The following is a 24173-nucleotide window of genomic DNA, read 5'->3' on the forward strand; positions in this document are numbered from 1 at the left end:
CTTAACCTCGCCTCCCCCACCTCAGGGGTGTGGTTGACAAAGGTGGGCACACCTCTCTTCCTAGCTTGGTTTACCCGTGGACCCATCCCATCCTGGGGGAGGAGGCATGACACCGCTGCCCAGGATGGGCTTTGTTTCTGGACAGAGAGAGCGGCGGCTCTCTACCCAGGGTTCCAGAAACCTGTCTGGTGGTGGCAAATGGCGGGCAGCCATTCGAGAACCACACCAGTGCTCGTTTTTCAGGAGGCATCTCTAAGATGCCCTCCGAGTGCAGTTTGCATTAAATCTCAAACTTGCATCATTGTGGGTTTAATATGCTGAGAAGTTTGCTACCAAACTTCCCAGGATTTAGTAAAGCCATTATGGCGCTGTTGAGTCTGTAAGGACCAACTCCCACACCATATACTCTTTATGGCTTTACTACACTTACAATGCATAAGAATGGGCTTAGACACTGTAGGGATACAGGGCTCATGCCACTCAACTCTCACATGAGGGCTAGTGCACCCTGCTAGAGGGGTGGCTTATCTAGGCCTCAGGCAGTGGGTTATCGGCATGGCACACAGGAATGTGTGCCATGTCGACTCTTCACTTTTCTCTGCACCAAAACACGCAGCCTGCAATGGCAGTGTGTGGGTGTTAAGATACAGGACATCTAAGGGTGGCTCAATTGGTGCTGCTGCCCTTGGAGGCCTTCCCTGGTCACAGTGCCCTTGGTACCTTTTACAAGGGGCTTACCTGTGGACAGGAATGTGCCAACGTGTGGGTACAAAGGTACAGTTTTGGGATGAAACACAGGCCCTGGGAGCCTGATTGGCACAAACCCAGGGCACATCAAGTCAGGTTGCATTAGAGGTCAGGCAAAAAGTGGGGGGTAGCCATGGGGAAATAGGGGCACTCTCCTGCATTAACGTTATGTAGGAAAGTGCCCACTTTTTTGACATTGTCATCTCCACTTTTTGCCTGGTACATGATATAAGCCGGCCGCTACCGTGGAGTGCCCAGAAGGCAATACCGAGGACCTTAAGATTGATGCGCTTCTTGACGGGAAGCCAATGAAGACGGGTGAGCGCAGAGGATGCAGACTCATGTTTGGGGATGCCTAAAAGCAGGCTAGCAGCTGCATTTTGTAAGATCTGAATTTTATTAAGGATTTTTTTCTTGATGTTGACAAATGGAGCATTGCAGTAATCGATTTTTGAGAGAATTAGGGATGAAATCACTGTTTTCTGAAAGTCCATCGGAATGAAGGGGAAGATTTTTCTAAGTAGCTTCATGGTATAGAAAGAAGCTGAGGTGATGGAAATGACTTGACCCTCAAAAGTTAGTTTATTGTCTAAACTACCCTAGGTTCTTTACCTTTGTAACTTGAGTGGGAAGTGTGCCAAGTTCCAAGTCCACCACAATGGAGACCAGAAGGTAGTGTTCCTTTCAAAGAGTAGAACTTCAGTTTTACCAGAGTTAAGCTTGAAATAGTTGTGGGACATCCATTTTCCAACCTGAGGCATGCTGTTGTGAAAACGCATAGTGGTGTATGCTGGGTCACTGGCCACAGAGAACCCAGATGACCTAATCAGTTTGGCCAGTGTAGCGACAAAGATATTAAAAACAATAGTGCTCAAATTAGAGCCTTGGGGAACACTACATGGTAATGTGAAGGGGAATGAGTTGAATTCTTCAAGAGCAACAAAATGTTCTCAGTCAGTTAGAAAAGATTTAAGAAGGGTAAGTGCTCGACCCCTAATGCCAACAGAGACGGCCAAGGAGGATGTTGATTGTGTTGAATTCTGCCAAGAGGTCTGATAGGATCAGAGCAGCATTACCTCCTGCATCAATGGTCTGTCAAATTTGCTGACGCTGTGATTAGAGCAGGTTCTGTGTTGTGATGGCTTCTGGAGCCGAACTGGGTAATGTCAAGATGACAAACTAAAATTATATTATTCGGACAAGCCCAACTTCTTTGGTCTCCTGACTGGTGGCCATCAGAACTGGGTTCTTCCTCAGTACCCAAACTAGTGGTAACAAATCTGGGAGCCTGCCTGGACCAATCCCTTTCTATGACAGAACACACCTCTGCCATTACTGGCTTGTGCTTTTATATGTTGCATTTGCTGAGAAGAGTCTTTCCATTACTACCACTCTCCTCAAGGAAAACGCACTGGTCATCAGCCGTCTGGAATACAGCAATTCACTTTTGGCCTCCATAAATGAGAAGCTGCTCTCTAAACTTCAGGTAGTTCAGAACACTGCAACACGTCTCGTATTTAACCTGCCCCTGGCATGGCAACTGCCCCTCTTCTTCAGTTCCTGCACTGGCTACCGGTGAGAAAGAGAATTATTTTCAAGATCTGCTGTCTAACTCACAACGCCCTCCATGGACAAAAGCCCGCGTACTTAGCCTCTAAACGTTTGTCTTACACCCCTTTGAGACTTTTAAGATCATGTGAGAAGGCTTGGCTTAAAATCCCTAGGTTCAGACAGGCAGGGCTGGCTTCAGATCATTCTCCTTCCTTGCCCCTAATCTCTGGAATAAACTGCCAATGCAACTACGCCTCTGTAAAAATCACTCCCACTTCTGAAAAAGCTCAAGACCAACCTATTTTAAGAGTGCTTTTTTGCCTACTGCCTGTTGTCTTGGTCACACGCCAAGAGACCCCTTTGGAGGCGATTGGAGCACATAATAAATTAAAATAACATAGCAAGATGGCCTTGGTCCTTAATGACAGATGTAAATTCAGAGTTAATAGCTTTCTCATTAATTTTTGCGGGAAATGGATTGCAGAAATAGGGCGGTAGTTGTTTGGGTCTGAAGCATCAAGATTAGGCTTCTTAAGAAGAGAGAGGATAGAGGCTAACTTCCACTTTGTGTGGAAGTAGTCTGTGCTAAACACCTGATCATAGATGTCTGTGAGATGCACAGAGATGATTTCGGGTACAATGTGTATAAATTTAGGGGGGCATGGATCCAGAGGGGAACCAGATTTAATTTGGGTAACTAGTGTCATGACTTGTGCTGGAGAAAGTGAGGAGAAGGTAGACAGAGTGACAAGAATCTCACCAAGAGTGCGCTGAGGGCTGATTGAGTTATCGATGGGATCAGCAGTAAGCCAAGATAATTCAGGAAGGACGTAGGGTCCTGGGTCCCCTAACGAAGCATCAACAGCAGAAGCCAGATTAGGTCCGTGGTTTAATAAGAAAAAGTTGAAGACTGCACTCACCTTTTCTTGAAAGAAAGAGGGTAATTAGTTAAAGAAGACTTGTCCGATGTTATTGTTTTTTTCTTTGGGGGCTTAGTTTGTTTTTCGACAGTGGCAAGCAGTTCTTTCAAGAGGTTTTTTGAGGATTCTATCTTGCAGGTGTAGTTACAAATTTTCTCCTTAAAGATCATATCTTTCTAGGTTGCTAAGGAGCGCTTGTACGTCTTTTTCCAGGAGTCCATAGTTGAGCCTCCATTTCCTTTCCAGCCTGGGAGAGGATGGTTTCTGGAGTCTCAGACTTTTCGTGACCGAGGTTCGGAATGTGTAGTTTTCAGGCTTTTGTGGCTTAAGTGGTGCTATCTGGGTTAGGGCGGAGCCAGTCAAATGCTGGTAGTAGCTGGCTGCCATATAGAGGTTGGAAGCTACAGACTAAGTTGAGGCTAAGGTGGTTTTTAATGAATCAGTGTTGATAATATGCCAGAGACAAGAAGGCCTTAAGGTAGGGGCCACGCAGTGGCAGGATTGTTCGTGCTAAGTTTAAGGCTGAGCAAAACTGCCAAATGGTCTGACCATACCAGAGTGAGGGAAGGAAGAATTTGAAGATAGATTTGTCGGAAAAGATTCCATCAAGCAGATGGCCTGCCGAGTACGTCCCTTGACAAGTTGTTCTAGGTCCATGCTATCCATCACTTCGTGAAGTGGGCAGAGTCGTTATTTAATGGATTCTGTAGATTAATATTAAAGTTACCAAGAATGGTGAAATCAAGAGTCAGCTTTGGTGTCCAATAATTGGCAAAGGTCATGGGTAGACGCTGTGCTGAGGCCTGGAGGGCAGAAATATGAGTACGCTGTTGAGAGAGTAGCGCTTGGTAAGCTTGATTTTAAATGATAGTGCTTCGAGCTCCTGGGAAGTATTGTGTCCAACGAATTAGGTTTTGATGAGGCTGCGATAGGTGATGGCTAATCCACCGCCTTTTTTCCCCACTCGATCTAATCTGAAAAATGTGTAACCTGCTGGGACAGAGAGCTCAGGTCAAGAGGCTGCAACATCCTAAGTTTCTGTTACAAATGAAATGTTTAGGGATTGTGATTCGAGAAAGTCTTCGAATTCCGGTGTGTGTTTAATAAGGGAGCGGGCATTAATGAGGTTACAGCAGTAGATACCTTTATGATTGGGTGGCTTAAGGCTTGTGGCCTTGGTAGGACTCCGGTCTTCAATTTTCATGTTGGATAGAGCGGGCCTACAGCTAGGGGAGGCAAGAGTCAGAATGACCAAGTGACTCAGAGTGGTGCCATGGCCAAGCTTACCTGAGAGATTCATGCTGAGCAGCTGATCCCTTGAGTAACAAATAAGGTCTCTGGGCTGCGAGGCAAAACCGGCAGGGTGGCTGGCGCTGAACGTGGTCTGAGCAGAGATGGGCTTGTCTTAAGCGCTCCAGAACTGAGCCTGCTGCTCACAGACGTGCTATGGTGGTGAATTTGAAGGTCGGCATCAGAGGGGGCGTGGCGACAGAGCTTTGTAGCACTGATTAAACACAGTAAGTGGGTGAGATTAAAAGCAGATAAGGATCCAGCAACTCCTCGTGTTCTGCTGCAAGCTACCTTGCGGCAGACACTACTGGTAATGCTAAGCAAACCAAAATAAAAAGTAAAATATAGATAAACAATAAAATAAGCATAATATAAGACTAAAAAGCACTTTGAAGATGACGCTGCAAATGCGGACTGGAGCCAGGCTACTCCAAATCTGCAGTCTAGTGCGTACAAGGAAATCAAATCAGTTACAGCTACCTTCAGCGAGGCAGCGCGAATGCGCTATGGCTGTAAATTTGAATTTTGGCATCGGAGGGGGGGGGGGGTGTCTGGGTGTGTGGCAATAGTGTTTTGCCACGCAGACTAAACAGTGAGTGGGGTGAAATTAAAAGCGAACAAGAGTCCATCAACCACACATGTTCTGCTGCAAGCTCCCTTGCGGCACACACTACTGGTAGCGCAAGCATACCGAAATGATAGGTAAAATCTAGATAAACCATAATATAAGCATAACAGTATAGGACTAAGAAACCCTTTGATGGTGGCACTGCTAATGCGCACAGGAGCCAGGCAACTCCAGAACAGCACTCTAGTGCGTACAAGGAAATCAAATCAGTTGCAGCTACCTTCAGCAAGGTGCCCCGTGAAAACCTAATAGCATCTGATATGTTGGTGACTGGTCTCTGCCAGCCTGCTACCTGAGACAGATATCTAATCACCCTGGGTAAGGGCCTCTGCTCTCAGGAGGTCAGAAACATAGGCTGCTCGGTAAGAGTGTGTTCATACCCCCTCTCATGACCTGCTGAATAGCATTCAAAGGCAGGGGAGCTTCAAATAATCCACTGCCTTTGAATTGCTAATCTGGCTCCCCTCACAGGGGAAGAAGCCCACCCCTTTGTCTAGAGACCTTTGGCACCTAGACAGGCATCAAAATTAGTCAGTCAAGTAGGTATGCCATCCCTAGGCTAGTCCCACTACTAAGGTGAGCTAACTGAACTGGACACCATTTTTCAGAGTTGGCCATCTTTGTGATGGCAAACTTAGGCATTCTGGGACAAGGTGATGCTCACAGGAAGTGGTCATGTAGGGGGCATAGTGACCCCAATGGTAAGTAACCCATTAGCTACTATCCTACACTCCCCTAGCGCCCCTAAATTCAGTATTTAGCAGAGCCCCTGGCACCATAGAAACAGATCCTGCCGACCTGAAAGAAGACAGACATGAAGCGGCGCAATGAGCAAGAACTGAAGCCCCAGCAACTGACTTGGCGCCAACCCTGCCGGCCTGCCAGCTGTCTTCGCCGATTGCACCAAAAGATAATTTGTCCTGTAGCTTCTGAGTCTCTAAAGCCCGGGAGTTGTGCCAGCGCTTCACCCAGGAACCAAGAACTCATGAGAAGTAGCGGACCTGCTTCCCTGCATCCTGCAAATACCCAAAGACTCAGAGAGGACATCGTGACTGCAGAAACCCGGCGCCTGAAGACACCACTGCACCTGTTGCTCCGAGTTGAAGTGGGTCAGCGGTGTCATTGTGGCCCTCCAGAGGCCAAGTTCACCGGGGTTTTGCCCCCAGTGAATTCTCCGGCGCTGCCTCCAGCTTCTGCACGAAGGCCCCCTCTAGTGGGACTGCTGCAGGTAAGAAAAACCCGACGTCTAAAGACACCTCTACACCCGTCGCTCCTAGGCCATAGGGAAGAGGACCAAAGGTGTCCCTATGTCCCTGAGCATCGCACGGCCTGAGCTCCCCTGTTGGTTTAGCCCGACTAGCTCCCAGTTAAAGCTTGCAGCCTCTACGTGAGGATCGATCCCAATAGAGTAACATTGGAGACCCAATGCTGTTTTACACCTCTGCACCCGGCTGACCAAGTGCCACAGGTGGCGTTCTGCTGGTGCTGCCTTGGACCTTGCCCAACCCTCACCTTAACACCTGGAGACTGGTCCCGTAAGTCGCTGTACTGTCCCTGAATGCCGCACTTGCTTTTCCTTCCACAGGATTTGCAGCTTCTCAAAATTGCACTGTCGACTTTTTAAATATAAAAGTATTTCTTTAGAATAAGGGAACTGTAGGAAAGTGGGTTTCTGTTGCAGTAACCCCCCCACTTTTTGCCAGACTACTGATGCACTTTTTCTTGGTGTGCCCTGGGTCCCTGCCAATCAGGTTCCCGGGGCCTGTTTTTTCCCCAAAAACAAACCCAATTGGCATCTCTGGCCACATGTCAGCCCCTGGTAAATGGTACCACAGGTACCCAGGCCCTGTGACCAGAGAAGGCCTCCAGCACTTATTGTGCCACCCTCAGAGGCCCTGTACCCTGACACACACACACTGCCTTTGCGGACTGAGTGCCTTGATGTAGAACAAAGTGAAGAGTCGACATGGCACACATCCCTGTGTGCCATGCCCACAAACCACTGCCCTGGCATACATCAGTCACCCCTTTAGCTGGGTGTCCTTTGCCAGTGGTGAGGGTACAGGAGCATGAGCTCTGTAAGTGCAGTGCTGCCATTAAGAGTATCTGGTGCTGGGAGTTTGTCATTCCGAACTCTACAGCACCATAATGGCGACACTGAAGACTGGGAAGTTTGGTATCAAACTTCTCAGCACATTAAACCCACACTGATGCCAGTGTGGGATTTAATGTAAAATGCACGACAGAGGGCATCTTAGAGATGCCCCCTGAAACTCGACCAACTTCAAGTGACCTGACTGAGTGGCTGCGCAGGCTGCCACCACCAGACATGTTTCTGGACCCCTGGGTCGAGAGCTTGCTGCTCTTGGGGGGGCCTGAAACCATACACATCCTGGCCAAGCCTCCTCCCCCAGGATGGGCAGGGTTCTCAAAGGAGAAGCTTCAAAGGCATGCCACCTTTGTGAGCCTCTCCTGACCATTTGCTGCTTTCAGCAACTGGTCCCCACTGGTTCTACCCCCACTTTGGGTGGGAGAACCGGTGGGAAAAAATAAGTGAGGAAGAGAAGTGTGCCCACCTCTGCCAACTCCACCCTTAAGGTGGGGGAGGCGAGGTGAAGCAAAACCTCGAGTCTCAGCCATCTTGAGGATGGGGGGATCCAGCCAACCAGGGACAGGCTCCTGCCCCCCTCCCACTAGAGAGTGTCAGAATAGGGGGTGTACCCACCCCAGGGAAGGGACCCATTGGTCCCTGCCCTTTACCTACCTGTAACGCCCCTAAATTTAGTATTTAGGGGCACCCTGAACCTTCCTTCCTCAGATCCAGCAACCACAAGAAAAAGAAGAGGACGAGAAGCCGTGCAGAGCTAACAAGAGGACGACGCCCACTGACTTGGCCCCAGCCCTACAGGCCTGTCTCGCTCTCGAACCTGCTCCTGCAAAACCCCGGCGTGTCAAGCGGACAGCAACCTCAAAAACCCCAGAGGACCTGCCTGCCTTCACTTTCCAAGCTGTTTCTCCCTTGAACACCGGACGTGTTTGAACTGCAGCTTCTGGTGCCAGCCAGGACCCACGAATCCAGCCCACTCTGCACCCGCCGAACCCGGCCCGAGCTCGAGTGGAAAAATACCATGAGGAGGTCCCCCCCGGCGATCCTGACCCGAGATCCGGCGACCCCTGGCCTGCCTCAAGCCTCCTGACGACGCCTGCAGCCTTAATCCAGAGGACCCCCCTACCGCGACCAGAGCGGGTAAGAAAATTCGACGTCCCAAGGAGTTCGAGGCATGTGGGCTGCTGAATTCATATCTGTGCATAGATCGCCGCCTAGTGTTGGGTCCGGATGTTTGCACGTTGTTGTCCTGGAAGAGTCTTCGAAGTATCCTGAGATGGGTGACTCCTCCCCTGGACCACAGTGCGCATGGACATCCTCTCCATCCCCAGATTGTTTTTTTCCGCCATTGGGTTCGGATGTGCTTATCTTAGCTCAAGTTAGGAAAATTTCGTTTAAGGCTAAAAGGCCTTTAGCTTTCGTCGGTACTGTTCCCGCTCGGTGTCGACAGCTTTCTTACTTAATTTAGAAACTTCTTCCAGTTTTCGGATCCGTTTCATCCGACCATCGACATTACATCGACGATGGAATCGAGGACACCATTCAAGCGGTGTCCTTTATGCCACGCCAAATATCCACAAATCGACGTCCACCCGGTGTGCAACAAATGCCTCTCGCCGGATCATGACGAATCGACATGTATGGCCTGTGCCCGATTCCGATCCAAGAAGACTCTCCGGAATCGACGGGCAGCGAGATTAGAAGCGCAGCAATCGGCACCGGCCCCGGCCAACATCTTCAGCACCGAGGACGAAGATGTTGAAAGCGTGGAAGAAATACACTCCAGCCCCGCTTCCGAACACGATTCCCAATCGAAAGACGCCGATGAAGAGCTTTTTCACAGGGAAGAAGCCGACGACGAGGTAGGGGACTACGATGAGGCCTTTGGGGCCGAAGGAGATAGCTCTGGTGAAGAGCAGGGCCTACCCGTCGAAACGGAGGCTATCAAAGTGCGTCATTCTACGGCTCCGGTCGATGGATCGCCTCCGGGCCTTATCCGAGATCAATCCAAAAGTTCTTCGGCCCCGCCTTCAGGCCCGGCCTCGAACATCCAGCAAGAGTCATTAATGCCGAAAAAGACTGGTTTCCCTTCAACGAAACCGAAACCAATCGTCGCACCAGTTCCTCAGAAACTGAAAGTGAAACTGGCAGTGGTCGGCTCGAAGACCTCCACTCCTTCGACGCCAGCACAGTCCATCGGCTCCGAACGCACTAAACGGGATTTCGGCGCCGAACTCGCTGCAGCGGATGTCGGTACCGACCCGAAAAAGAGGGCCGTCGGTCCCACCAAAGCGCCTCGGCCCCCGGCACCGAAGCAGTCGGCCCCGACTACCAAAGTTAAGATGGCCGCTACATCGGAGTCCACTTCAAAGGCAGCGACACGGGTCAAGTCATCGACTCCGTCGACCGCTACTACCTCTCCTCGACTCGATGAGCCTGTGGCTCCGAAGCAGTCAACGCCTACCTCTACGGAACCACTCGGCACCAAAGAACCTTCGGCGTTCTCGGTGCAACAAGTTGCAGCGTCATTGCAACGCATCAAAGAACGGGCAGCCCTCCAGTCCACATCGGGCCCCGACCCGAAAAAGGCTCCAAAGGCACCTCCGGCACCAGCCAACATCACTTTTGGTTTGCCGCCGTCAACGGCACCGAAGATGTTCGAGATCCGAACACGTGTCCGCCAGACGAGGTCCCCATCTACTGGACACTCTCCTACTGAGCCTTCACCGTCCCAATTCATCGACGCCGACACCGGCAGACTCATGCTCCGAAAAAGGAAGGCCACGCCAGAGCGGGCCTTGGACTCTTACAGAATCCCTCTGAAGCAGAAACTGCCAGCAGAGTCGGAACAGGTTCTCTACGAACGCCTGCACACCTCCTATCCGGATCCCCAGTCCTTTTCTCCGACACCCTCCGACACGGACGCAATGGAGGATTACATGGGTGATAATACCACCTACCCTAGGGATATAGATCCTGAGGAGCAGCAGGACCCCGATCAAGCTTGGGATGACCCTGCAGACCTGGGTACCGCAACAGATACCCAGGACACGCAGCTTTACGGCGCAGAAACATCTCCCACAGAGGACACTGCTGCCTTCAATGCCCTCATAGAACGTGCTGCAGCCAATCATGGAGTGCAACTCCACTCTGACACAATTGAGGACGACTTCCTGGTGGACACTTTGCCTCCTCTGAGAGGACTGTCAAGACTTTGCCCATGTTGAAAGGTGTCCTCAAGCCAGCAAAGGACATTTTCAAGGAAACAACCAGGGCACGGGTGCTGAACCCCAGGATTGAAAAAAAATACAAGCCTGCGCCTGGGGACCCTATGTACATTAGAGGTCAGTTACCTCTGGACTCCATGGTGGTTGCTAACGCTCGCAAACCAGCACACTCGCAAACAGGTGATGCTCCTCCCCCAGACAAGGAGTCCAAAGTGCTGGAGACCTCGGGCAAAAGGATTGCAGCTCAAGCAGCAAACATCTGGCGCATTGCCAATACACAGGCCCTCCTGGCTCGCTATGATCGTTCACACTACGACACGCTAGAGTCACTACTCCAACATCTGCCAGACGAATACAAGGAGGCAGCGGAGCTCCTCATCAGAGAGGGACAACTTCTTACAAACGCATCCATTAAGTGCGCACTAGATGCTGCCGACACAGCCGCGAGGGCGATAAACACCAGCGTCATGTTACGCCGCCACGCTTGGTTACGAATCTCCGGATTCAAAACAGAGATTCAAAACAACATCCTGAATCAGCCAGTCAACCCCGACTACTTATTCGGACCAGAAGTTGACACCACCTTAGAAAAGATAAAAAAGGACACTGACACTGCAAAGTCAATGGGGGCGCTGCAAACGCAGACATTTCGTAGTGGTTCCTTTCGTCGCCCCGGGAATAGGGGAGCAGCTAGAGGACAGGGGTCACAGCAGCCATACAATAAAGGGGGCACACAGAGCACCTACGATAAAAACAACAGAGGTGGATATCGTGGCTCCAGCACCAAGGGCAGAGGACGCGGTTACGGCAACACCAGGTCCTCACCCAAGAACAAACAGTGACGCCCTCTCCCTTCCCCCCGACCACATAACACCTGTCGGGGGGAGACTCCAGCGGTTCCTGTCCACGTGGAAAGCCATCACCACGGACAGGTGGGTCAGGGATATTATCCAGCACAGTTACTGTCTCGAATTAACCTCCACTCCACCCACAATACCGCCAAAACACCGTCCTATGTCCGCAGAGCACTTAGCATTATTGCAAAACGAAGTGCTAAGTATGCTGCAAAAAGGTGCAATAGAGGTCGTACCCGTCAACCAGCAGGGGACAGGGGTGTACTCCCTGTACTTCCTAATCCCAAAAAAGGACGGGTCGCTCAGACCTATACTAGACCTCAGACCCCTCAACCACTACATTCTGTCAGAGCATTTTCATATGCTCACCCTACAGCAGGTTCTCCCGCTGCTCAGACAGGGAGACTTCCTCGCCACACTAGACCTCAAAGATGCGTACTTCCACATACCCATCCACCCATCACACAGGAAATATCTCAGGTTCACTATTCAGGGACAGCACTATCAATTCAAAGTCCTCCCCTTCGGCGTGACAACAGCACCCAGGGTTTTTACCAAGTGCCTAGCTACAGTGGCTGCACATCTACGGCGTCGACACATTCACGTCTACCCTTACCTGGACGACTTGCTTGTTCAGGCAAAGTCAGCCCAGCAATGTGCCAGCCACATGTCCCTCACCATTCACCTCCTTCACAGTCTGGGATTCTCACTAAATTACCCTAAATCACACCTACAACCCGCACACGTACAACAGTACCTGGGCGCCACCATAGACACTCTGGCAGCCACAGCTCAGCCACATTTGGTGAGGATCAACGGCATGCAACTGCTGATCTCAAAGTTCAAACCACAACACTCCCTTCCTGCGAGAGTGTTCATGCAGTTGATAGGCATGATGGCCTCCTGCATTTTCATAGTCCCGCACGCGAGACTACATATGCGCCCACTTCAGGAGTGCTTAGCACGTCAATGGAATCAGGCTCACGGGCAATTAAAAGACCTAGTGTTGGTGAGCGGTCGGGCATACAACTCTCTGCATTGGTGGAATCCACAAAACCTTTGCAAGGGCCGACCGTTCCAGGAGCCTGTTCCACAAATAATACTGACGGCGGACGCGTCTCTCCAGGGATGGGGAGCTCATGTACTCCATTACACAGTGCAGGGACTATGGACAACACAGCAAAGGAAGATGCACATCAACCTTCTGGAACTGATGGCAATCTTCCTGGCAATGAAGGCATTCAAAGTACACTTGTGCAACAAAGTCGTGTTGATCCGGACGGACAACATGACTGCCATGTACTACATACAAAAGCAGGGAGGAACACACTCTCCACAGTTGTCTCATCTGGCTCCGAGCATGTGGAAGTGGGCCATTCAAAGGAACATATTCCTCATGGCGGAACACCTCCCGGGCAAGGACAACCAGATGGCGGATCTGCTCAGCAGACACAGCCACCAGATGCACGAGTGGGAGCTGCACCCATCAGTACTCCAACCGTACTTCCAACAGTGGGGTCATCCAGAGATAGACCTATTCGCCACAAACGAAAACGCAAAATGCCAATGCTTTGCCGCCAGGTTCCCACATCCCCAATCGCAGGGCAATGCGATATGGATGAACTGGTCCGGCAGATTTGCGTACGCTTTTCCCCCAGCGCCGTTAATACCGCTGGTGGCACGCAAACTGCGACAGCACTCACTAACGCTCATCCTAGTTGCTCCAACATGGGCGCGCCAGCCATGGTACACCACCTTTCTGGAACTTTCCGTGGTGCCGCATCAACGGCTGCGGATAAAACCTGCACTTCTAACGCAGAGCCATGGCGAAATTCAGCACCCAGATCCGCAACAGCTAAACCTGGCAATCTGGCTCCTGAAGTCTTAGAGTTTGGCTACCTAAACCTGCCACCTGACTGTATTAAGATCATCAAGGAGGCCAGGAGACCCACTACCAGAGCTTGCTATGCAGCTAAATGGAAACGGTTTGTCATTTACTGCACCCACAATGACATCAACCCGCTAGACGCATCCATTCAAAACATTATCTGTTACCTCTTACACCTATACCAATGCAATCTGGCATACACCTCAATACGCATCCATTTAACCACAATAGCAGCCTATCTCCAGAACAGGCAGCACCTCTCTTTATTCAGAGTGCCTGCCATCAAAGCCTTCTTGGAGGGACTCAAACGAGTAATTCCCCCAAGACACCCGCCAGCTCCAGTGTGGAACCTCAACTTGGTCCTCACCAGACTAATGGGTCCACCCTTCGAACCTCTCCACTCATGTGATATTCAATTCCTCACCTGGAAAGTAGCTTTCCTAGTCGCAATCACTTTGTTAAGAAGAGTTAGTGAACTCCAGGCACTAACCATTCAAGAGCCATTCATACAGGTTCACGCAAACAGGGTCGTACTGCGTACCAACCCCCAAATTCCTGCCTAAAGTAATATCGCAGTTCCACATGAATCAAACTATTGAACTGCCTGTTTTCTTTCAGAATCCACAAAATGTCGCTGAAAGAATGCTCCATACACTAGATGTAAAGAGGGCCCTCATGTACTATATTGACAGAACTAAACACTTTAAGAAGACAAAACAACTTTTCGTTGCCTTTTCTCCACAACACAAAGGCAACGCCATTTCCAAAGCAGGTATAGCCAGATGGATCGTTAAATGTATTCAAGCTTGCTATCAAAAGGCTAAACGCACATTAACGATTCCCCCACGAGCCCACTCAACACGTAAGTTAGGGGCATCCATGGCTTTCCTGGGAAACATTCCTTTACAGGAAATATGTAGAGCAGCCACATGGTCCACTATACATACATTTACCAAACACTACTGTGTAGATGTACACTCAAAACAGCAGGCAGCTGTAGGACAGGCTGTTCTCAAAACTCTTTCAGACTGCTGCAGCTGGCACTGGTAGCCGCCGCTAATAGGAGGTACTGCTATGTATTCTATGCACAGATATGAATTCAGCAGCCCACATGCCTCGAACTGAATATGCTACTTACCAGTATGCATCTGTTCTTGGCATGTAGGGCTGCTGACATTCATATCGCCCTCCCTCCTCCCCGGCGCCTGTAGCAGCTGCAGCTCTCAGAATTACCACAATGGCGAAAAACAATCTGGGGATGGAGAGGATGCCCATGCGCACTGTGGTCCAGGGGAGGAGTCACCTATCTCAGGATACTTCGAAGACTCTTCCAGGACAACAACGTGCAAACATCCGGACCCAACACTAGGCGGCGATCTATGCACAGATATGAATGTCAACAGGGCACCCTACCTCAAAACAGCACCCTGCACCCGGCCGCCCTAGTGCCGCTGAGGATGCCCCTTTGGTGCTAACTTGGTCCCCAACTTGCCCTGAACTTAACCCTAGGAGCTTTGCTCCCACAACCCCGTAGCCTGCTTGCCAGCAGCCACCAACCGGAGTCCCCCGATCCTCCATAGGATAACATTGGGCCTCAACACTCTGCCCCCAGCTGCCCTAGTGCCACTGTGGGTGCAACAACAGTGCATCAATGACCCTGGGAGACCCCCGAGTCTTGCCCCAGAACCCTAACTTCAAAGACCGAATACTTACCTCGAAACCGATAGCCTGTTTTTCCTCATAGGATAACATTAACACTTTTTCTCCCAAAAAGTAGTTGACTTTTGAAAATTACAAATATTCCTTAAAAATCGCACAAATAACCTACCTGAATTTTTTCAACTGTTTGCAGGAAAGGTCCCAGTGCTGATCCCAGGTGTCCAGCACTGAGTAAGAAAAGTAACTAAAAAGTTACTTACCTGTGAATTGAATTTCCTTCCATAGGATAACATTGGGTGTTCTTTGTGAAAAAAAATTGTCAACTTTTGAAATACAATAATATTCTTTTAAAATCGTACAAATTACAAAAACGTAATTACTTACCTGTTTTAAGTAGATGTCCCAGTGCTGAATCTAGGAGTCCAGCACTGGGTTACAAAAGTAACGCAAAAGTAACTTACCTGCTAAGTGAATTTCCTCCCATAGGATAACATTGGTGATTTTATGTGAAAAAGTTTCTAAGTGTCAAGTTTTGAAATACAATAATATTCTTTAAAAATCGTACCTCTGTTCCGCTGGCGAATGTCCCCATGGTTCATCCGCAGCCCGGCCTACCAGGATATGCTCAACGCCTCGATCGTTAGATATTTAGCCGATAATAGTCCCTCTGCCCCCTCGAACACTGTTCTCTGGGAAGCCCTCAAGCCGTCGGTCCGGGTCTGTGAAATTAGCTATCGCACACACGAGAAACGCACACGGCGCAAACAACTAGACGCATTAGAAACACGCCAGGCATCCCTCTCTTCCCAACTCAACACTAATCCCTGCCCCATCATTCGCCGGAACCTAGTCCTAGCGCAGCAAGAGCTGCGCCAATACCTATTGGGCGAGGCTAAAGAGATCTGGGAGGCATCCCAACACCGGATCTATCAATGGGGGGATAAGTCCAGTAAAATGCTCCACAGGCTGTGCCAAGCAGGTGGCGCCCCTGCTGTTGTGCCCGCCGGCCGCGATACTGATGGGTCCCTATATACGTCGCCTGAGGAGGTAGCCGACGTCTTCGCGATCCATTTTACGTCCCTCTACGCCAGGCAGGAGCAAATTTCTGCTGATCTTATCACGGAATTTCTTAGAGACATTCCACCCCGTCGACTCCCTGATCCCGTGCGGGACCGTCTAGAGACTCCAATAACACTAGAAGAATTGACTGGTGCCCTCAACGCGCTCTGTCCGTGTCGCGATCCGGGCCCGAATGGTTTCCCAATGGAATTTCTCTGTTCCCATATGCCCCTTCTAGGACCTTCATTATTGGCTACTATCTTAGATGCTTCAGACCAGGCACGTTTACCAAGCGATTGGCGCCACGCGGAGATGGTGCTCTTTCTTAAACCGGGCTGACCACCTGAGGACCCATCTTCTTATCGCCCAATTTCTCTCATAAACTTTGAACCCAAATTGTTAGGGAAAGTCTTGGCTGACCTCCTTCGGGGGTGCATTACTGAACTGATACATCCCGATCAGTCGGGATTCATGCCGCAGCGGGCCACTAGACATAATATCAGGAGAGTTCATAACGCCATCGCCGCGGCCCCCACCCTTGGGCGCCCAGCTGCCCTCCTGTTAGCCGATATCGACAAAGCATTCGACTCGTTAAGCTGGGTCTACCTTTTCCAACTACTTGAGGCACTTAACTTCGGGCCCCGCTTCCTGACACACATGCGCCTACTCTATACTGAATTGATGCCATCGGTCCACGTGGCAGGACATCGATCCAGCCCCTTCCCGATCCAGCGGGGCACACGCCAAGGTTGCCCATTTTCCCCATTATAGTTTGCCCTTTTGGTAGAGTCCCTGGCAGCTTGGGTCAGAAGTGACCCGGTGCTCAGAGGGTTTGAGTGGTCCCGTTCAAGATCCGACTGCAGAACATTATATGCGGATGATGTCCTATTTTTTATGACAGACCTCTGGTACTCCGGACCCCGGATATTGGAATTCCTCAGAGTCTTTGGAAGCACCACTGGCCTCCACGCCAATCCGGCTAAATCTAACCTCTTCCCAGTGTGCGGACATCAGGGCCGCGAGTCGTGGGCTGCGCAGCTGTTTAGAGCTACAGACGGCTACAAGTACCTGGGGATCTTTTTCTCTCCATGTCCCAAGATCTCTTGGCCCCACAATATCACCCCACTGCTAACCAGTCTCAAAAATGAAACGGCAATTTGGTCGGCTCTTCCGCTATCCATTTATGGGCGCTCAGCCATTTTTAAAATGGTCTCCCTGCCTCGAATTCTATATCGCCTCCAAAATTTCCCTTATCCCATTCCTCGTGTGTGGTTTACTCAGGTAAACGCCATACAAAATAATTCCTTTGGGGCGGTGGACTGTTCGTGTGGCGCTCCGCACCTGTGTGCAATCCACGTATTGTGGGGGGATCGCGGCCGCGGATATTTATTCCTATTACATCGCGTCTCACATCCTTGTGATTAATGAGTTGTGGCATAATTCCCCTACCGACCCGGCATACGCTGTAGAACAGGCCGCAATGGAACACGTCTCCCTTCTCCACTTATTATATAGCTACACGAAGCTGGACCACCTACCACCAGCTGGCAGGGTGGTCATACAATTATGGAGGGCGACGACCAGACGGATGGGTTGGAGAGGGCCATTGACTCGACAGACCCCATTGTGGCAAGGCACTTATCTCAAGACGGCTAGCGTACTGAGTGGGTTCCGGGGATGTAACTTGGTAGGGATATCGACCCTTGGCGATGTGTGGAGAGGTGCCTCTATTAAATCATTTCAACAACTTCAGACTGAATTTAGCCTTCACAAATCACAATTTTTTAAGTTTTTACAGCTCCGACACGCACTCACCCCCTAGATCCGACACATAGAGTCTCTCCCGGAGTTTCAGCCCCTAGAGGGACGCCTGCTGATGGGTGACCTTGGCCTGCATAAAATTAGGCAAATTTATCAAACCTTGACGACTCACACCCCCACCACGCTGGATAAGACCCGACTGGCCGATATTCCAGAATTGACTGACGATTACTGGGCGGAGGCGATTGCCAGCCCCAGGGGTGCGGCGGTCTCTGCGCGTTATCGGCTCATTCAATTCAAATGCTTACATAGAGTATATTATACAAGAGTAAGACTGTGGCGAATGGGAGTTATTCAATCACCAGTATGTCTGAGGTGTGGCAGAGATGAGGGGTCTTTCTTCCATACTGTATGGACTTGCACTGCCTTACAGCCCTTCTGGAACAGAATCCGGTCATGTCTTGGAGAGGTATTGGGGTGGGTGCTCCCATCGGACCCACGATTGTTTCTGTTGCACTCTACGGACGATCTTGGGGGGAACCGATATAAGCTACACCTCTTGTTCCTCGCTCTTACTATTGCCAAACGTGACATTGCACAGAGATGGAAGGCATCCTCTCCCCCGACTCTCAGCAAATGGAAGACTGAAATGGACAGATGCATGGGAGCTGAATTTGCAGTGTTCGAGGCCAGGGGCAGCCCACGGAAACATCGTAAGATATGGTCGCGGTGGGTGGCATATCGTGGGATAGATTTACCCCCTCTCTCCGAGGAGGACCTCTGATTGGGATCTGCCATCCGCTGTTGGGGGCCATCCTTGTTCTTGCTGCATGCTTGTACTACTGTTTCACTGGTCTGGGCTTTTCATACCTGCTGTATTATGTGCTGTATTCCGATACTCGCCCGCTGTCTGCATATCGTTTAAAAACCCCTTTTTATTTTACCTGCATGTTCCGCAGGAATTGATTACACTTATAGAAATGGTTATAGATGTGCATATTATCCGACTACTTCAACGAGCCAATACAAGATCACTGCTTGTTGTTTTGCAAAATGACCGAATAAAATTTGTTGTTAAAAAAAAAAAAAATCTTACCTCTAACTAAACCGAATTTACTCAACTGTTTTCAGGAAATGGCCCAGTACTGAATCTAGGATCCAGCCCTGTGATAGCAAAAGTAATCGGAAAAGGAATTAATTGCATTTTTCTTAAAAAGTCCATTCATTCGAATGTACTATACCTGCTAAGTGTTGGCAACTGCTTACTTAAACTGTAACCAAAATCAGTACAAGTTATACCGCAATTTTGTTCATACAAGTAATTTATTACTGCAAAGTATTTATATGCTTACCTGTACCAGGCTTACTTGGTTCTAGAAATAAAACAACAGTATATTTTTTATACAAAAATAATTCGCCTAGAGTACAGTTCTTGAGTGTGTGAATTCATTTGCTGACAGAGTGTGTAAATCAAATGCTTAACACTGTCCTCTGATACTGCCTTACTGCTCGACCAAGCTACCACTTTAGAGAGTAAGGTTCTATCTAACTTTAACCTCTGCCAAACCTCTGGAGACCCTTGGGCTCTATAAACACTGTACCTCACTTTGGTGCAGTATATATAGAGCCAGTTTCTTACAGGACCCCCTGGACTCTTTGCACAATAAATATCTCATTTTGATATATCATATAAAGGGCCAGCATCCTACATGTTGGACTTGCAGGATGCCTATTTTCACATCCCTGTCCTGCCTGCCCATTGGGTCTACCTGCTGTTTACGGTAGGCCATGAGCATTTTCACTTCACCGTGCTCCCTTTGGGTCATACCAGCGCTCCTCGGGTGTTAACCAAGGTGATGACTGTGGTCGCAGCTCATTTGCTCAGGTCAGGGGTGCCATTCTTCTCCAATCTAGAGGACTGGCTGCTGAAAGCAGGCTTGCCCTAGGCTGGTGTTTCGCACCTCCTGCATTCGCTGGAGTTCACTATCAACATGCTGAAGTCACACCTGACTCCTTCTCAGAAGCTCGTTACGGGCTTTTCATCCCAAGCGGCGAGTCCAGGATATTCAGGCTATGATACCGATGTTTCAGCCTCTATCCTGGGTTTTGGATTCCCACTGCACCACAACCAAGCAGCTGTTGATGGACATCAGCATCACTGAGACCCACTTTGTGAGTGGCCCAGCTGTCCTGATTTTGCCCCTGCCAGCTGTTTCTCCCTGACTGCAAAGAGCACCTTTGCCCATCCAGCCCAGCCCAACTAGCCACTCTGTACCTGAGCTTCCTGGCCCAGGCACCGAAGAACCGGCTGTGTCTTGTTGCTCCAAGGCAACTTGCGACCCAAGCCCCAGTTTGGGAGCTCTCTGACTTGTCCCCAAATCCCCCTTTACAGCCTGTTTTCAGGTGGCCCCCTTCTCCGTAGTGCACATCTACCAACATAACCAGCACCCTGCTCCCGGCTAAACCCAGGCAGTCTCTGAAGAACTGTTAGTAGTCCTTTGGACCTTGGCCCACTACAACTCGAAACCCAGAAGGTGAACCCCCTGAAACCGACTGTACTAATGCATTTATTACTTTACCTTCTATAGAAATGCATTGTGCATAAAAGCGCACAGGTTTGAAAGATTTACTTACCTGTAAGAATTGATAACAAAAACAGTACTTACTTTTAAAGAAGTTCTTGATTTTACAACATATATAAAAAGAAGTGTTATTTTTCTAATTTGGGTTCAGATTTATTCTTAGCGTGTGTGTCTCATTTATTGCCTTTGTGATTGCTACAAATGCTGAGCACTACCCTCTGATAAGCCTAACTTCTGGCCGACACTACCACAAAAGAGAGCGTTAGTACGATCTACTTTAGCCTCTGTAAGCCAATTGGGGATTCACTGGACTCTCTACACAGTGTACTTCTTTTTAGTGCACTATATAGAGTACTAGCTTCCTACACTTTCTTTTTCATGTTTTACATCCATCCCGAGCAAACTCTTTCAGGCCACTTTGACTTAGGTTGAGATTTTTGTTTGTGTTTAAAAGCTCCTCCTCTCCTTGTGTCATTTCCTTAATCCCACTACTTTTTCTTTCTCAGGTGACTTCTGATCAGATTGTGGAACGATTGGAAGAGCTGGAGAATGCTCCTGCTCTGGCTGTGCTCCCTATCTATTCCCAACTTCCATCTGACCTCCAGGCCAAGATTTTCCAGAAAGTAAGTGATTATGCCTTATGACAGTCTATCTATCATCCTTTCATTGTTTTCCGCCTCTGAGGCACAAGTAAGTGTGATTAGTAGTTGATGACCGTAACAGTGTATTTCCTTCTCTTCCCAGGCTCCGGATGGTGTTAGGAAGTGCATTGTCGCTACTAACATTGCAGAGACTTCTTTGACTGTAGACGGGATCATGTTCGTTATTGATTCTGGTTACTGTAAGTTAAAGGTGAGTTCAGAAACGTCCACATTTGATACAGAGGACTCTCTTCCATGCAAAGTTGTGGGAAAATTATCTTGTTTCTAATTTGTTTTCTTTGGAGAAGTGAAATGATATCTAATATTAGGCAGAAATCCAGTTTTAGCAGCGTAGTGGACTTTGTCTTTGGGTTCACTTTCTTCTAAATGTGTGAAAGCAATCTAGTTTCAGTGTTGGAAGCGTGATAACTAAAACATAACAATGCAGTGTGTTTAAGGTTATGCTGGTAAACTGTTTTATCTCAGAGGCTGCAATACGGCTCTCTGTGGGTCCTAGAAGATGGAACATTTAAACAATGCTGTTGGGAAGATTTGTCGATAATTATCAGATATGTTTTTTAATTCTGTCAAATGTCTGTTTCCACCTCATATGTGCATTTTGTATTTTTCATTTGGTGAAGTCTGAGGTTAGGTGCTAGTGATCAAACCGATCTGGTGTTTCTTGATCTTTTGTGACCGAGTGAGTGGTGTCCTAAGTCTAGATGCTCTGATGCATTGGCTGCCCAGTGCAGTCTTTTGACCTGTTTTGGTCTCAACCCCAAAAGAGTGTGTTGCACTGGATTTAAAGGTGGTCGAGTAGCATAGTGGTAAATTAAAGCATGGAAGAACTAAGTGCTCCACAGTGTTCTAGTCTTTATCCCAATACCTATTTACATCATATCAAGTTTGGTAAAGTAGATACTGTGTCTGGTGGCTTTGTGAACTAATGGGTCCACTGTAGGGGCCTGTGTTCTACCTCATGCTCATATGTTCGAATTCCAGTGGGTCCACCCAGCATTTCATCCTTCTGAGGTCGATAAAATAAGTACCATTGAGTTGGGTAATAATAAATATCTGTTGTTCAGCGGCAAGATACCCTTCTGGATGAACGTGCGCCTTACAAATACACGTAATGTTATTTAACACTTGGTACATCTCATGAGTGCTGACAACTGAGCTTACTTTGATCTTGTTATTCAAGTTGAAAATAGACATATGTCCTCTGGTTTAGTTACCCTAATAGACTTATTTGTTCGAGTAGAACGCTAGTCAGGTGGCTATCTGGCTTAATTTTATATAGGCTTGACTTTTAACAAGTTATGTTAAAAATTTGGTCTGTCCAATCTGTTGTGGTGGAATGATGGCTCAGACTCAATCCAGGATAGAGGGAACGATGTGCAAGTATTGTCCAAGCTACATCTGAGGATTCTTTTTTTGTTTACATTTGTTTTACTATCCAGAAATTTAAACTGATTATCACACTTGATATGTGTCTAAAGCTGACCTTTTTCTAACTACATTTTCACTTTTCCTCTCTTTTTTGTCACCCTGGTATTTATACTCCCTTCTGCTCTTTATATTCCTTTGTTCTCTCCTACATTCCTCTTCATTCAATCTTATTGTCCCTTCACTTTGCTTTTCTTTGATCACCTGTTTCCTTATCTCTTTTCTGATATTTCAATTTGCTCTTCAATGACTTACATTGTACCATTGTCCATTTCCTCCTTCCTCTACCTTTGTCGTGCTCTTTTACTTGTACCTTTACTGCTGCTCAGGTTTTCAACCCTCGAATAGGCATGGATGCCCTTCAGATCTACCCCATTAGTCAAGCCAATGCCAACCAACGATCAGGACGAGCCGGAAGAACAGGACCAGGACAGTGCTTCAGGTGAGAGATTATCTTGTGCGTTTTATGCAGCCAGGACCAAATTTTGACAGTGTTTAAAGTAAGTCATTCACTTTACAGCAGATTCAGTGAAACATTGATTTGAGTTTGGTGCTAAGGCAGAAATCAACCTTTTAGGTTACTGGTAAAGGAGTAGCATTGTCTAATCCTTCTGCCTGGCAGAATGCATCACTAATGTGCTTCACGTGAGATCAGCAATGGTATGGTGTAAAGATAGGACTGAGCTCAGGCATTGTTGAATGGTTTGGTCTCAGTAGGCATGAATAAACTAATTAGTGGTGAGCATAAACTCTGAAGAGAAGATCAAAGTGCAACAGTTCTTTAAACCAAAGATCAGCATGTGCTTGGTTGTTCAAGCACGACTACACCATGGCTGTACTTCGGGCTGCAGATCAGCACTGAACAGGCTTCAGAGAAGATATTAGTTTAGGCCACTGGAGCTTTCAGAGCTCGTTATGACAATGTTTTCAGGCAAAAGTTAAGTATAGCGTTGATGGGTAGGCAACACAAAACTAAGACTGTGTTTCAAACAAGTTTGAGTGGGCTGGCCGGCAAATTTGAAATGTGACTATGCTTTTGAGATGGCATGGACCATGTGGGCTTGTGGAATACTTTTGTGCCTGGGCCTCAGTTAAGCAACTGACTTGGTCAAGATCTGGCAATGCTGATCCAGAACAGTGCTTCACGTAGGAGCTGGCCAGTGCACGTTAGGATAGTGGCTTAAGTACAGTACCCTGTAGCCTAAACTGGTGACTTTAGACATATAATTCAAGCACAAGATCCAACTCTGTCATTGGTGCTTTTGAATTCATCCCCTTCCCATTGACAGCTTGTTGAGATTCCACCTGCATTGTGAGACCCAGGGAAGTATCTAAAATGTCTATAGGATCTCTACAATATTATGAGTGTTCCACATGCGAATCCATACTATGCAGCGATTTGTCACTGTACCTCCATTAAGCCTTTACCCTTCCACAGCCCATAAGCCCTTTTATAAGTAGTGTGCCTCTGATGTGTATGGCTCATTAACTCAGTTGGGTCTTGTGAGAAAGTGGGTTTCTGTTGCAGTAAACAACCCCCCCTTTTTCTTTTTTTGTTGTTGCCAGGCTACTGATGCTCTTTGAATTGGTGTGCCCTGGGCTCCTGCCAATCGGGTGCCCAGGGCCTGTGTTCCTTCCCTAAAACTGCCTAACAACCTAAACCCAATTGGCATCTCTGGCCACATGTCAGCCCCTGGTAAATGGTACCCTAGGTTCCCAGGGCCCTGTGACCAGAGAAGACGTCTAAGGGCTGCAGCACTTATTGTGCCACCCTTAGAGGCCCTGTGCCCTGACACACACACACTGCCCTTGC

At 48.6% G+C, this 24173-nt stretch overlaps 1 protein-coding gene across 7 annotated transcripts in view; it reads left to right on the forward strand.

The window, feature by feature from the left end:
- The window catches only part of DHX38 (DEAH-box helicase 38), a 1013803-nt gene that overhangs the window by 613687 nt on the left and 375943 nt on the right, over window positions 1-24173 (forward strand). For all 7 annotated transcript variants that reach the window (XR_014972206.1, XM_085638518.1, XM_085638522.1 and 4 more), the window contains exons 17-19: window positions 20780-20896; window positions 21018-21125; window positions 22690-22802. Coding sequence is in view for 6 of the 7 variants with exons in the window: in XM_085638518.1 (XP_085494644.1) it covers window positions 20780-20896; window positions 21018-21125; window positions 22690-22802 (338 nt within the window). In the remaining variant the exon portion in view is untranslated. The remainder of the gene's footprint in view (window positions 1-20779; window positions 20897-21017; window positions 21126-22689; window positions 22803-24173) is intronic.

The sequence above is a fragment of the Triturus cristatus genome, chromosome 12 (assembly GCF_964204655.1).
Source record: "Triturus cristatus chromosome 12, aTriCri1.1, whole genome shotgun sequence".
Classification (NCBI taxonomy): domain Eukaryota; kingdom Metazoa; phylum Chordata; class Amphibia; order Caudata; family Salamandridae; genus Triturus; species Triturus cristatus.